Here is a 13,859-nt window from a genome sequence, read left to right as displayed (position 1 = left end):
AATAAAAATAGCATTTGGTAAATTATAAATTAACATCTGATAAATTTATGACGGGAAAATATATTTGTAATGAGTAAAACAAAGAGCAGAAAACGAGTCTCCCGAGTGACCAATGAGGACAGAACAGCTGGCGCCTTCACGTTGTTTGCTAGCTGACAGAAGGAGAGAGCTTCACCATTGATCTGGTATCTATAAGGCTTGTCTGTAGCTGTAGCTGACGGAGAGGGGAGGTTACAAGATAGGGAACTATTTTAAACCAATCAGTGTGAGAATAGATGTGTTCTATGTGTAGAGTGACAGACGAGGTTAACAAGCGGGTGACAGGGTGAGGAGTGAGACCGGTGACAGTGCAACAATCTCTTACACTTCCAACCTGTCTCAGATATCCTCAGGTATTAATGTATTGGCCAACCCACAGGATGAACAGCTACGTGAGGCGTGCACAGACCCCCACAGCCTGCATGCCGCCCGGGAGCCATGGGTGACAGCCATGGATCGCCCACCGCACCACAGCACAGCATGGATAACACACGGCCAGAGAGGAGGCTGACCACTACCACACACAGGTGAGAAGAACTGACTGGTAAATGATTGATTGACTGGTGAGAATGACTGAATGGCGAGTGACTGACCGACTGGTGAGTGACTAAGTGACAGTTAAGTGACTGACGGGTGAGAATGATTGATTGTCAGGTGAGAATGATTGACTGACAGGTGAAATGACTGACTGACAGGTGAAATGACTGACTGTCGGGTAAGAATGACTGAGTGATGGGTGAGTGACTGACTGATGGGTGAATGACTGACTGACTGATGAGTGAGTGACTGACTGACAGGTGAGAATGACTAACTGACAGGTGAGTGATTGACTTGACAGATGAGAATGACTGACTGATGGTATTATTGCAGTTTCAACAAATACACCACATGTAACTACTCACATTCTCATGGTCTAGATCACACTTCTACGAGCATTTCTAACCCCACTTTACCCTATCGGAAATTAATAATAAGGTTAGGTTAGGTTTCCAGGAGGTTCCCAAGCTTGTTAGACAGGGAAAAAGAAATGTAAGATCGGGTATATTGGTTGAAACTGCAAATTTATCGGACTGACTGACATTTGAGAATGACTGAATGACTGACATAAGAGAGACTGGAAAGACTGGTGGTGAGAAAAACTGAGATAAGAATGACTGACTGACTGGCAAATGAGAAGGACTGACAAGGTGAGAAGTACTGACTGATTAGTGAAAATGACTAACTGGTGAGAAGCACTGACTGACTGACTGGTGAGGAGGAAAGATATACTGACAAGATGAAAATGACTGACAAGATGAAAATGACTGTGAAGATGAGAACTGACTGACAAGGTGAAAATGACTGACTGACTGGTGAGAATGGCTGATTGACTGCTGTAAATGACTGGCTGACTGGTGAGAATGACTTACTGCAGCTGCTGGTGGTGGTCAGCAGAGTAGTGGACCAGTCTCTGCTTCATCTACTTTTACAGCACCTGTTCCCAGTTCTTGTCTCCTAGGTCAATAGATATCATATTCTCACACCAACAGCAACATGGATTTTGATAACCCTCTTATCTTAGAGCTTTTTATTCTGGTTAGTTACATTTAGTTGGGTTAGATGAAGTTCATTTATGTTCAGAGGAAGACATATTAGTTGTGCATGTTGCCTCAACTAGGTTAGGTTAAAGTTAGGGTTCGGGTAGTCTTGGTTAAATATACGAGTTGAAATAGGTTCCGTACCCAGCAGTAAGCAGCGGTGACAGAGTGAGGAAGAAATAAAAGTAGATTTGCAATGGAAATGAAGTGCAGATTTATTCAGAACATGTCAAAATCTACCAGAAAAAACAAATTTCACCCAGAAATGAGCCGTTGGTGTAATTCTGTAATTTTACTGGTTAAAAGTTGTCATCTTGTCCCTGAAAAACTGAAACAATTGTAATTTTTTTTTTTTTTTAGTCAATTTAAATTCTTTACTTAATAAAGGTAATGTTATTTTAAACATTTGCAATACTCAAGGTGTTGATATTGATGTCACTTTGTCCATTAACATTTCCGGTTATAACTTACTAGGAATGATTCTCCCTCTGGTTTACTGAAGCCAGATGTTGGTAATCTTTAAAGAACTATCTACATATATAGAGACCAACATCTGGCTTCAGTAAACAAGAGGGAGAATCATTCCTAGTAAGTTATAACAGGAAATGTTAATGGACAAAGTGACATCAATATCAACACCTTGAGTATTGCAAATGTTTATCTTCCACATTAAGTAAAGAATTTAATTGACTATGTTTTAGTTGACCATTCTCCACCCAGTTACTTTAGGCGAAAATATTTCTTTATCTTGCATTGATTCTTTTTGTATTAACAAGGATGTTATTTTATTGGATGATTTTAACCTTTCCATCCAAAAATTTCATGGATTGGACATGTCTTCTCGTTCCTTTTTTTTTTATTTATTCCAATCTTTAGGGTTCGTGCAGTGATCAGGTAACTTTTCTTACTTTGGGTAATATTTTAGATTTGGTGTTTGCATCCAATCCTAATTGCATTTCAGTAATTAGTTCTGCTCCAATTCCTGGCTGTGGCCAGTAATGTTGGCATTTAATTTAGTTTTATCTACGTCACTGCCACTGCTGAGGGACTAGTTTAGTTTTGATTGGTTTTGTGGGAATTTCAATGATTCGTGATTATTTTTCAGATTGATTGATTTTGAATTTTCAACTCTTATGTACAACTTATTTGTTTGATTGATTGATTTTGAATTTTCAACTCTTATGGTCAACTCTTTATGTATAACGTACAACTTTGTTATAACAAATTTGTTTTGACTAATTAATTTGTTATAACAAATTTCTGTTTTGACTAATTAATTCATTGTAACAACTAATTCCTATTAAGCATTAGAGTTCATCTTGCTCCACAAAGGGCTGGCAATGTTTCTTGTACAATCAAGTCTTGTAAGATTGCAGTCTAGAGGGATTACAAATGCTTCAGGTTTACCCTCAGTCAACATTCCTCCTTAGTGGTCTAGGCATGGTTGGACTTCATAAATGTTAATAATATACTCTGTAAATGTTGCATTAGCAAGGTTGTCTAAGTGTATAGCTTATGATGCAATTTAGAAACGCATTCATGCTTACTTAAGGAGTCAGTTATCTGCCTATTGGTGGAATCAGGCACAGTGACAGTGTCATGGCTAACATGATTTATTATTGGCTGCCATTGAGCCAGTTTTTTTTTTGTCACAACTTTGGACCATATTTTTTTTTCTTCTCCCCCAGAGCAAAGGAACGAACATACGGCTGAAGTAGTGTCGGGAACACAAATAGTGGCCCTGGGATTAAGTTGCTGTTGTAACATGAGGAAACATTGCTCATGTGAACTGCACTGGAAGTAAGGAGGAGAGAATTCCTGAAGTTTGGGAACTGCACTGGAAGTAAGGAGAGAAATGCTGAAGTTTGTGAACTGCACTGGGAAGTAAGGAGGAGAGAATTCCTGAAGTTTATTTACAATAAATCTGGTATTCATTGTTTTAACAAAAGATATTTACAATAATCTGGTATTCATGGTAAAAAATAATCTGGTATTTGTTGTTTTAACAAACAATCAATTTTCTGCTCAGATTTATCCATGATTTTTTAAATCTTGTCTTGTAGGTGACACAGGTTCACGATAAAAACAACTGTACACTATTTTGAGCCTAGAGCGCATTACTTCCTGTAAGGCATCTTGGATATCTACTTGACAAATCAGTCCAGCCTGGCTGTTTTTTTTGCTTTTGTCATGAGTATGTAAGTAATCTAATTATTTGAAATTAAAACTATTTTTATCCGATTCCCAGGAGGTGAGAGCAACATTCGCAATAGGATTTCACTCAGGATCTTCCACCAACTGGCGGGTCCCAGCTCAGGCACCTCTCCAGTGTGATGATGCACACAACTGCCTAGCAAGGCTTGTACAGCCACACCCTCTGGGCACATATGTGGCCTCCCACACTTGCTGGCAGTAGTGCTATCTCATTGCTGGGCCTGGCCAAGCCCCCTCTTCACCTTACCTCATCCATTTGCTGCTACAGAACCACTTCACAGTGAGTGAGACTGTAGTGGACATCCTCTAATAAGAAGGCCTCCTAAAGGCTGGTTTCACAGGAAGGCAGATGTGATGCCCCAAACATTACCCTGGAGTGTGTAAGGCAGCCACCTGCCATATAGTACCAGGCAAGCTGATTTCACCAGGGTTGTCTTGTACTTAGGAGATATGACAAAACCTCTTCCTGGACCACGATACTTTTCAGTCACCCCTACAGCTGTCTTCTCCTGCACAGGATGCTGCATCTTCTGCTTAGGTGCCACTCATTGCAGGGGTTACCTCTTGGGAGTGTGGCATGCTTCACCAGGATTATATAGGCTATGATGTCCAACTCAGCTGATGAAGGCACTTCAGCATCCTGGGCCAGCATTCTCCTCATTACCGTGGCTTGCTGCTCTGAAAGCTGTGTTGGCACTCAGTGCTCACCAAGTCCTCAAATCCTCAAGGTAGATGAGTGACGTCCTTGCTGCCTCCTTGACCACATTGAGGCATGCATGGCTCCTTCTGGAATGGCAAGGTGGTGGTGATTGGGTGGGAACTCCCTTGCTGACACAGTGTATCCTTTCAGCCACCTGACGAGACACGGTGCTCTGGTGCTCACATCACTGTGTAACAATAAAGATATGCAAAGTTACTAATAATGAACTCATTATTTTGCCTGTGTGTGTGTGTGTGTGTGTGTGTGTGTGCACACGTGCAAGAGGTAGGGGTAGGGGTGGGGTGGGTGGGTGCGTGCGTGCGAGAGGTGTGTGTATTTACCTAGTTGTAGTTTTACAGGGCCTGGGCTTTTACGCTCGTGTGGCCCCGTCTCCATATCTTTTACTATGCGATCTTGTACTTAGACTGTCATATTCTTCTCTCAGGAGTAGTTTCTCATTATCCACTTCGTCTAATCCGCTCTAACCACTGAGCTACCGGGTGTGTGTGTGTGTTTCACTATTTGATCTGCTGCAGTCCCTGACGAGACAGCCAGACGTTACCCTACGGAACGAGCTCAGAGCTCATTATTTCCGATCTTCAGGTAGGCCTGAGACCAGGCACACACCACAACTCCTCGATTTACATCCCGTACCTACTCACTGCTAGGTGAACAGGGACTACGCGTGAAAGGAGACACACCCAAATATCTCCACCCGGCCGGGGAATCAAACCCCGGTCCTCTGGCTTGTGAAGCCAGAGGTGTGTGCGCGCGTGCGTGCTTGCGTGTGAGAGATCTACTTTATTATCCAAATGTGGGTGAACAAGAAAACTGATGACATAACAAAAGCTGGAGTTATTACCCACCACCATAGTGGCTGCAGTGTTCCATCCTGAAGACCACACCACTCATCACTGAGGATCCGGTGGGTGACCTGCTGTACACTTGCTTTCTCGTCTTCCACCTCAGTCACTGATCACCTCTCCATGGTCTGAAAATAAGTTTCTATATAATACGCCGGTGGTGACGAATAGTCTAAAGGCAGCACTACTACATATCTCACTAAATTACCTAACAATGGTTCGCAAACACGTAGATAACACGTACAGCCTTTCAATATTTCCACACTGCTTTTCCATAATGATTTCCTTGATAAGCGCTGAAAAGCAGGAAGCAAAAATTATGTCGCTATAAATCATATATTCGTGTCATTCCTAATCAAACTAGGAAGCTTAACTCCTATAATTATAACAGTTCCCATTCTCATCCTATGAAGTTTCCTGCACAGCACTACCCTGCTTAAGACCATATCACTGAAGAACGTCAGCTTACTTGAACCTTCACTACCGTCATAGCTAGTCTCATTAAACCAAGAAAAGCAAATCAAAACCTACTGAATTCCACCCTTGAAGAAGCTATAAAAATACACCAGTTCAGTACAGCTTACCTTCATTGTCACGTGGAATGGACCAACAGTGCCCTGGAGTGGAGAAAATCTAGTGAAACAGCAATACCGAGTGAAACAGCAATACCGGAGTCACCAGGGAGCATGTCTCCTCTACCTGTTTCTCTGGGGAAGTGGGCGAGCCAGTACCTGCCGACCAGCCACAATCCTATCTCCCCTCCCTCCTTCACTCACCACCCCTCCCGTCTTTCCCCACCACTCGGCTTACTAAAGACTCATTATAGCTTTTGTTTCCTTATTATTTCTTTCTTTATAACGCCACAAAATATTACTACCACGTATAATTGACACGGAATACGTCGGTTGATGCATGCGACGTGATGAGTTGCGGCAAACATTACGAGAGTTTTGAGTCCTTCCCTACCGCTAACACTATTCCGTCCTGTTGTTAAATATGTCGACAGGTGGTTCAGTCGCTAAGTTTACTGTGAAAATACACTTGTTAATAATTATTCAGCACATGAAATTGAGTAGCCTACGTTTGTCAATACGTGATACGATGAGTTACGTAAATGTAAAGAGTGAGCCTAGTGATTTTTTTCTGCTCATAGATAGGCTAACAGTAATGCGTGCAATGGTGTTGTTATATCATGCCGTGAGGAGTCAGTTTAATCATCAAACTATTATGACAATAAGCTCGTTAATCTAGGTTGGAACTTCCCATGCAAGGAATCCAAAACATGTAGGCCAGGTTCCATAATCAATCATTTACTAGCAAACCAACAAAACCACTTCAACCGTATCGAAAGTTCCTAAAATATGTTGATGGCTGTTGTTCTTGAGTTTGTTAAGAGATGACACGAGGCAGTGGCGGTTAGGGCGGTACTTAGCATAGCGTTAACCAGTTAATTGAATTAGAGTCCTCCGAACAGTTAAACGTGATGAAAAAAATTAAGTCATGGAATGTACTGTACTTTACTGAACGTGAGGCATCAGTATTGAATACACTGTTAAAATGAGGAACGATGTTTAATCTAAATCAGAACATATTGCAATGATAATGTGTGTGTGTGTGTGTGTAATTCAGCCTGCTGGTCACCCAGCCAGTCTTCCCTATTACGGAGCGAGCTCAGAGCTCATAGACCGATCTTCGGGTAGGACTGAGACCACATCAACACACTCCACACACCGGGAAAGTGAGGCCACAACCCCTCGAGTTACATCTCGTACCTATTTACTGCTAGGTGAACAGGGGCCACATATTAAGAGGCTTGCCCATTTGCCTCGCCGCGCCGGGATTCGAACCCGGCCCTCTCGATTGTGAGTCGAGCGTGCTAACCACTATACTACGCGGTGTGGGTGTGTGTGTGTGTTTCACTGTTTGATCTGCTGCAGTCTCTGACGAGACAGCCAGACGTTACCCTACGGAACGAGCTTAGCTCATTATTTCCGATCTTCGGATAGGCCTGAGACCAGGCACACACCACACATCGGGACAACAAGGTCACAACTCCTCGATTTACATCCCGTACCTACTCACTGCTAGGTGAACAGGGGCTACACGTGAAAGGAGACACACCCAAATATCTCCACCCGGCCGGGGAATCGAACCCGGTCATCTGGCTTGTGAAGCCAGTGCTCTAACCACTGAGCTACCGGACCGTGTGTGTGTGTGTGTGTGTGTGTGTGTTTCACTGTTTGATCTGCTGCAGTCTCTGACGAGACAGCCAGACGTTACCCTACGGAACGAGCTCAGAGCTCATTATTTCCAATCTTCGGATAGGCCTGAGACCAGGCACACACCACACACCGGGACAACAAGGTCACAACTCCTCGATTTACATCCCGTACCTACTCACTGCTAGGTGAACAGGGGCTACACGTGAAAGGAGACACACCCAAATATCTCCACCCGGCCGGAGAATCGAACCCCGGTCCTCTGGCTTGTGTGTGTGTGTGTGTGTGTGTGTGTGTGTGTGTGTGTGTGTGTGTGTGTGTGTGTGTGTGTGTGTGTGTACAATAAAAACGCACTCTGATAAATAAATCCTGAATATAAAGTTAACATAATAGATAGAAGAACTAAAATTTATCACATAATGAATCATATTTACCACTAAAATTTCAACAACCGATCTGTAGCCACTTCAAACAAGCCCATGTTATCTTGTCAACCCAGCTACATCATCGGACTCTTATGACTCGTAACACCGGCATGTAAGTTTTAAAAAAAGAAAGAATTGTTTTTTAAATAATGGGAGGTGAAATGAACAGACTTGGTAATTACATTGTTAGCGCTGAATCATTAAGAAGTATAAAACAAAACTGAACTCATCTATAGTTGAACGACAGATAGAAATTGGTATGAAAATCGGTAGGGAAAGTTTGTTAATGCAACGACATGCCACGTGTAAGCCTGAAGTGATGTAATTGCAAACAATTACATCACCTGGTCTTACAGATAATGCAACATCAACAAACAACAAGACGATACCACATTCTCTTGAACGAGAGGATTCAAAACACTGTCTATCGAAACAGGATCAAACAATATCTATCCAGACGTGACAAAACATTATCTATCGGGACCAAACACGGTCTATCGAGGCGGGATCATACACTATCTATCCAGACGTGACAAAACATTTTTATCGGGACCAAACATTGTCTATAGAGGCGGCACCAAACACTGTCTAAATCACTGACTTTTCACACAGTATCCAGAAGGTTTGGGATTCTGTTGCGCCGCACGAGTCAACGCCTTGTGAGACCTCGCCAAGGCATCGAGTCTCAGGTGGAAGTCATCAATGGTGGAAGTGAGCAGCGACCCCTGTGCCAAGACTCTCGACAGATGGTGGTCCAGCTGGCGGCCCCGGTGTTGCAGGCGTCCCACCTCAGCCTCTAGACTACTGAGCCGAATCTGCGGGTGAGAGGTGGATTGAGATCAGAGGAGCATCACAAGATTGGTCTGTTGGTGTACTTCAAACGGCTGTATTCTGAAATGTTTTACTCTCTAACCACGGCTGTTTTCAAAAGCCACGAGATGATCAGCCGGGGTTTCAGTGTTTCCCCCTGTTAATGATGAAAGACTTGTTAAAACTGTTAATTACTCACTATAGAACCGTAAAAACACCTATATAAAGCCCTGCTGTTTCAACTAAGTGCGAGGTGAAGTAGTTAATTTGAATAAGGTAACAACACTGAAATAAAGTTAGTCAGTAAAAGGGTATGTGTGAAGAGGAACAACTTAACCCCTTCAGTACCAGGACGCATTTTTACCACGAGTTTTGGGTATGGTTGGACGATATTACTTATTAGGAAGGGTCTAAGAAGAAGATTAATGGTCAAAGTCTTTACTATTTTAATTCCTGTATAGTCACCAAATAGTAACCAGAATGAATATGGAAACATACAATGGTCCTGAGGAGATACTGCTGAGAGAGAGAGAGAGAGAGAGAGAGAGAGAGAGAGAGAGAGAGAGAGAGAGAGAGAGAGAGAGAGAGAGAGAGAGAGAGAGAGAGAGAGAGAGAGAGAGAGAGAGAGAGAGAGAAAGAGAGAGAGAGAGAGAGAGAGAGAGAGAGAGAGAGAGAGAGAGAGAGAGAGAGAGAGAGAGAGAGAGAAGTGTACAGTAAAGACTTCTAGCACCTTATCTCTTAGTCTCACAATGCTAGCTAACCCTCCCAAGTACATCAAGTCACCATGCACCGAACGGAAAGAGAGTAAGTAAACAAACTACGTGCAGGACGAAACTAGTGTTAAAATCTCAGCCCAAACTCCTAATCCATGCCTCGGACGGATGAGAGTAACCCGCAGCCAAAGCACACGGTCCGCATGCCACTAATCAAACACCACGCACTGCCTACACTCGGGAAATCCTGCGGCAGCGTCCATTAGTGTGCAATTAATGAGCCAGTGCGGGGAAGGCTATGAAGATGTTTAAAATTGGCCAGAGGGGAACAAGGAGGAGGAGGTAATGGTGGTAGTGGTGGTGGGGAGCGGCTTCAGCAAATGTCAGGGGAGGAAGAATGGGAGGAAGCTCAGACAAATAACAAAGAGGGAGAAGTAAAAGAAGAAAATAGGAAAAAATAGACATAGGATAAATAAGAAGAAAACGGGAACTTAGAGAACAGAAAGTATAAAAACGAAAGAAACTGACAAAAAAAAAAAAAAAAAAAAAGCAAGACCGTGAGAAGGAGAGCAAAACACGAAGCAGAGAAAGCAGAAACGAAAAAGAGAAAGATTAAAGAAAGAAAAAAAAGCAAAACAAAAAACGAAGCAGCAAGACAGAGATAGAAGCAAGGCAAGGGGAGGGAAGGGAAAGGACGGACAGGAGAGGGCCGGGAGGTGGAGGGAAGGGCAGGGTAGGACAAGGGAGGCAGGGAAGGATTAGGGAAGCAAGGGAATCGTCCAGTAATACATTAGAGGACCACATATCTGCGTGTCAGGCGGAGTGGACTCTCTCGGCCACGGCCCTGATCCCTGCCATTACGGGAGGCGGCGGCGGTGTGCTGATGGATCGGTCTCACGAATGTCCCGGGAGCAGCTGATAGAGGCGCGGTGATGTTTTCATGAGCCTCGACCGAACTATACCTTGAAACACTTTATTCTTACCCCACGTCTCCACTACACAGAAAAGGCTGAAGTTTGAACAATACTCTGAAACACGTCTCTACTACACTCAAAAGACTGGAGATTGATTTCACGTGTTTTCTAAGATGTTTTTTTTTTTTTATGGTTTTATTGACAGTTTAATCCCTTCAATACTGGGACGCATTTTTACTTTGAGATTTGAGTATGATTAGACGATTTTATTGACATTAGGAAGGGTCTATGGAAGTCAGAAGATTAATGACCAGAGTCGAGTCTTCACTATTTTTAATCCCCACATAAGTTTCTGAAGCTGTACAAAATCACTAAATAGTAAGTAGAATAAATACATAAACGCGTCGTAGCACTGAAGGGGTTAATAAGATTTCTACATTAATACCAGAGGAAACATGCTTGAGAACCCGGCAAATCATCTCCTCGGTCGTTTGGAAGGAAGCAATCGTGGTGAGACGGCAATTAATGTGTTTCTGAGTATACGTTGCTCTCGCTTCCTTCCGCCAGACTGCAGCAGCGACACTTGATGACAGCCGCATGAGTCGTTATTTTGAGAGCATGGCAGTTAATTCGTCACGACACCAAATCCATGTTAATCAAATCTCGTGTTGTTTTGAAATTTTATTCTCTCGTAAGAACTTTTTTTTAAATGTCACAGGAATGATTAGTCGGGTTTCTTGTATTGATGTAAAGTGTTTAATTGCTTCTAAACATCAAGATAGCATGTTTGAGAGAGAGAGAGAGAGAGAGAGAGAGAGAGAGAGAGAGAGAGAGAGAGAGAGAGAGAAAAAAACCAGCACTAATCATCTGTGGCATTTCAAATAGTTCTTGTGAGGGAACGGAACATTTCAAAACACAAACGAAGAAATGACAGGCTGTGTGTGTGTGTGTGTGTGTGTGTGTGTGTGTGTGTGTGTGTGTGTGTGTGTGTGTGTGTGTGTGTGTGTGTGTGTGTGTGTGTTCTACCAGCTGAGACACACAAGATACAGATTTACACGGACGCCACCGCCGCCTCCACCACCACCGTCAGACAATTCACATGACTACACTTGCATCAGGAATTTATAAGACACGCCATCACAAAATTACTCCTTCTTGTTGCATAAAGTTTGAAGTTTACCAAAGACGTAGCGAGCGAACCTTCACATATATATTTTTTTCTATCCTTTTTTCTATTTTTTCCTCTCGATGTGCCTCCAGTCACGTGATTACATGATTTGTGGAGAGAAAATAGAAAAGTAAAAACAAAAAAACAAGGAGACAGAACGAAAGAATAGCGGAGATCAAGAGGAGAAAGGAAAAAGAAAACCGAAGACTGATGGGGAAGGGAAACGAAGAAAAAAAAGCAAAGAAAAAGCGAAGACTGATGGGAAGGGCAAATAAAAGGAAAATAAAAAGAGACAAAGAGAAGGAAAATCGAAGATGGATGGGAAACGACAAAAAAAAAAGGAGAAACAAACCGAAGATTGACGGGAAAGAGAAAAAAAATGAAAAACAAGAAAAACAAAAGCGAAGATGGACTGGAAGAGAAAACGGAAAATTTAACGTACGAAAAGTAAATAAAGTAAAAAATAAATAAATAGGAAAAAAAACATATCGAACAGTGAACACCGGGGAGAGAGAGAGAGAGAGAGAGAGAGAGAGAGAGAGAGAGAGAGAGAGAGAGAGAGAGAGAGCAGGAAATTAACGTGGGGAGGGAGAGGGCGGGAAGAGGGGAGGCGGCGGGAGCAAAGAGAGCAAGTAAGTGATCGACCAAACCTTCCTCAGAGCACCATTAGTCTATTAATAGCGAGGCACTGCAATGACGAACCCCTCTCTCTCTCTCTCTCTCTCTCTCTCTCTCTCTCTCTCTCTCTGGACTGCGGAGGGAGGGAGTGTACATACGGTAACGAGATTATTTATTTATTTATTTATTTATTTGTTTATCTATCTTATTTTATTATTTATTTATTTATTCATTCATTTATCTACTTATTTGTGAATTGATTTATGGATACAAATGTTGCGATTGCTGGCTTTGATTGACGGAGATGGTTCAATTTGGGTTTTTCATCCTTTTTCGTGACTTGCTGTGTATTGTAGAAGAAGAGATCAATTAAAAATAGTCATAAAAACCTCGACGTTCCTTGCCTAATGCTGGGTCACACTACAGCTTTTTTTTTTTTACTACGACATCCCCGACGGTCGTAGGAGAGCTGTCGCCGGCAGCAATGACGTCATTTTAATGGCTTTTGGCCTGTCGTAAGATGTCGTGAATAAAGTCGTACGTTAACGCGGGGTTATCACACGATGTCGTAAGATGTCTTTGTTGTCACACGATATCGTAGAAGCATTACGACAATCAAGCGCTGCATTCGACTGTCGGGAAGAGTCACGACAAGCAAAACCATTTCATCGGGCTTACGATGACGTACGATGACGTGTGATGACGTTATAGAGAGATACGATGTCGTATGTGCTACTAACGACATCGCTCGACATCGAACGAGTCAAAAATCGTTAAAATACTGAGATACGACACGTCTTTGGACATACGTTTGGCATAACGCACGAAAACGTTGAAGAGAGAGAGAGAGAGAGAGAGAGAGAGAGAGAGAGAGAGAGAGAGAGAAAGGGCTTATATTTTTCCCTCCATCCCATGCGCCCTAACGAGTCTGTGATGCGGTACCTTACGAAATGCTTTAGTAAAATGTAGGTATAGGATGTCATAACTATAAATAAAGCGTTGTTGGGCGGTGTCCCGCTGCACTGTTCCGCCACACCGCCACTGCATTGACAAAGTTTTAGTTGGCGTGACAAGACAGTTGTTTGTGTGATTGTAGTGACATTAACATTTGTACAGTACTGATAGGAGAAAGACTTGAAAATGTTTGTCATGAAAGGAAAGCGCTTGAGAATATTATACTAGTTATAGTGAGACTTGTTAAATAGAGAGTGAGAGTCCTAACCTAACCTAACCTAACCTATCCTAATCTATCCTATCCTATCCTAACCTAACCTATCCTATCCTATCCTATCCTATCCTACCTAACCTAACCTAACCTAACCTAACCTAACCTAACCTAACCTAACCTAGCCTAGCCTAGCCTAGCCTAGCCTAGCCTAGCCTAGCCTAACCTAACCTAACCTGTCCAGCCCTAACCTAACCTAGAGACTACGAGTGTGTCACCAGCCACCACCTGAAGGTCTGATGGGTGGCGGCCTGTGTGGCGGTGACGGTGTGGTGTAGCGTGTGGTGACCCTCCATGAGTGGTGGTCGGTGTGGTGTGTCGTGGTGGTGTGTCGTGGTGGTGCTTCGTGGCAGTAAACTCACAACCACTCCAGG

The 13,859-nt window shown here is 42.9% G+C and overlaps 1 protein-coding gene and 1 long non-coding RNA gene across 3 annotated transcripts in view; one reads left to right on the top strand and one right to left on the bottom strand.

Annotated features, from left to right (window-relative positions):
- Positions 1-80: 80 nt before the first annotated feature.
- On the top strand, positions 81-4,746 carry LOC123507161. Its single transcript, XR_006675608.1, has 4 exons — positions 81-185; positions 419-566; positions 3,305-3,500; positions 3,865-4,746. It is a non-coding gene; the product is annotated as an uncharacterized LOC123507161 (long non-coding RNA).
- The window catches only part of LOC123507159 (exosome complex exonuclease RRP42-like), a 30,244-nt gene continuing 20,012 nt past the window's right edge, over positions 3,628-13,859 (bottom strand). The window contains exons 6-8 of one of the 2 annotated variants that reach the window (XM_045259809.1): positions 8,639-8,852; positions 5,397-5,521; positions 3,628-4,717 (exon numbers count right to left, since the gene is read on the bottom strand). In XM_045259809.1, the coding sequence (XP_045115744.1) occupies positions 5,496-5,521; positions 8,639-8,852 (240 nt within the window). In that variant the 3' untranslated portion in view covers positions 3,628-4,717; positions 5,397-5,495. The remainder of the gene's footprint in view (positions 4,718-5,396; positions 5,522-8,638; positions 8,853-13,859) is intronic. The other variant, XM_045259810.1, reaches the window with a different exon arrangement.

The sequence above is a fragment of the Portunus trituberculatus genome, chromosome 21, assembly GCF_017591435.1.
Source record: "Portunus trituberculatus isolate SZX2019 chromosome 21, ASM1759143v1, whole genome shotgun sequence".
Classification (NCBI taxonomy): domain Eukaryota; kingdom Metazoa; phylum Arthropoda; class Malacostraca; order Decapoda; family Portunidae; genus Portunus; species Portunus trituberculatus.
Note: the sequence above shows the minus strand (reverse complement) of the source record. Positions and strands in the feature narration are given on the sequence as shown.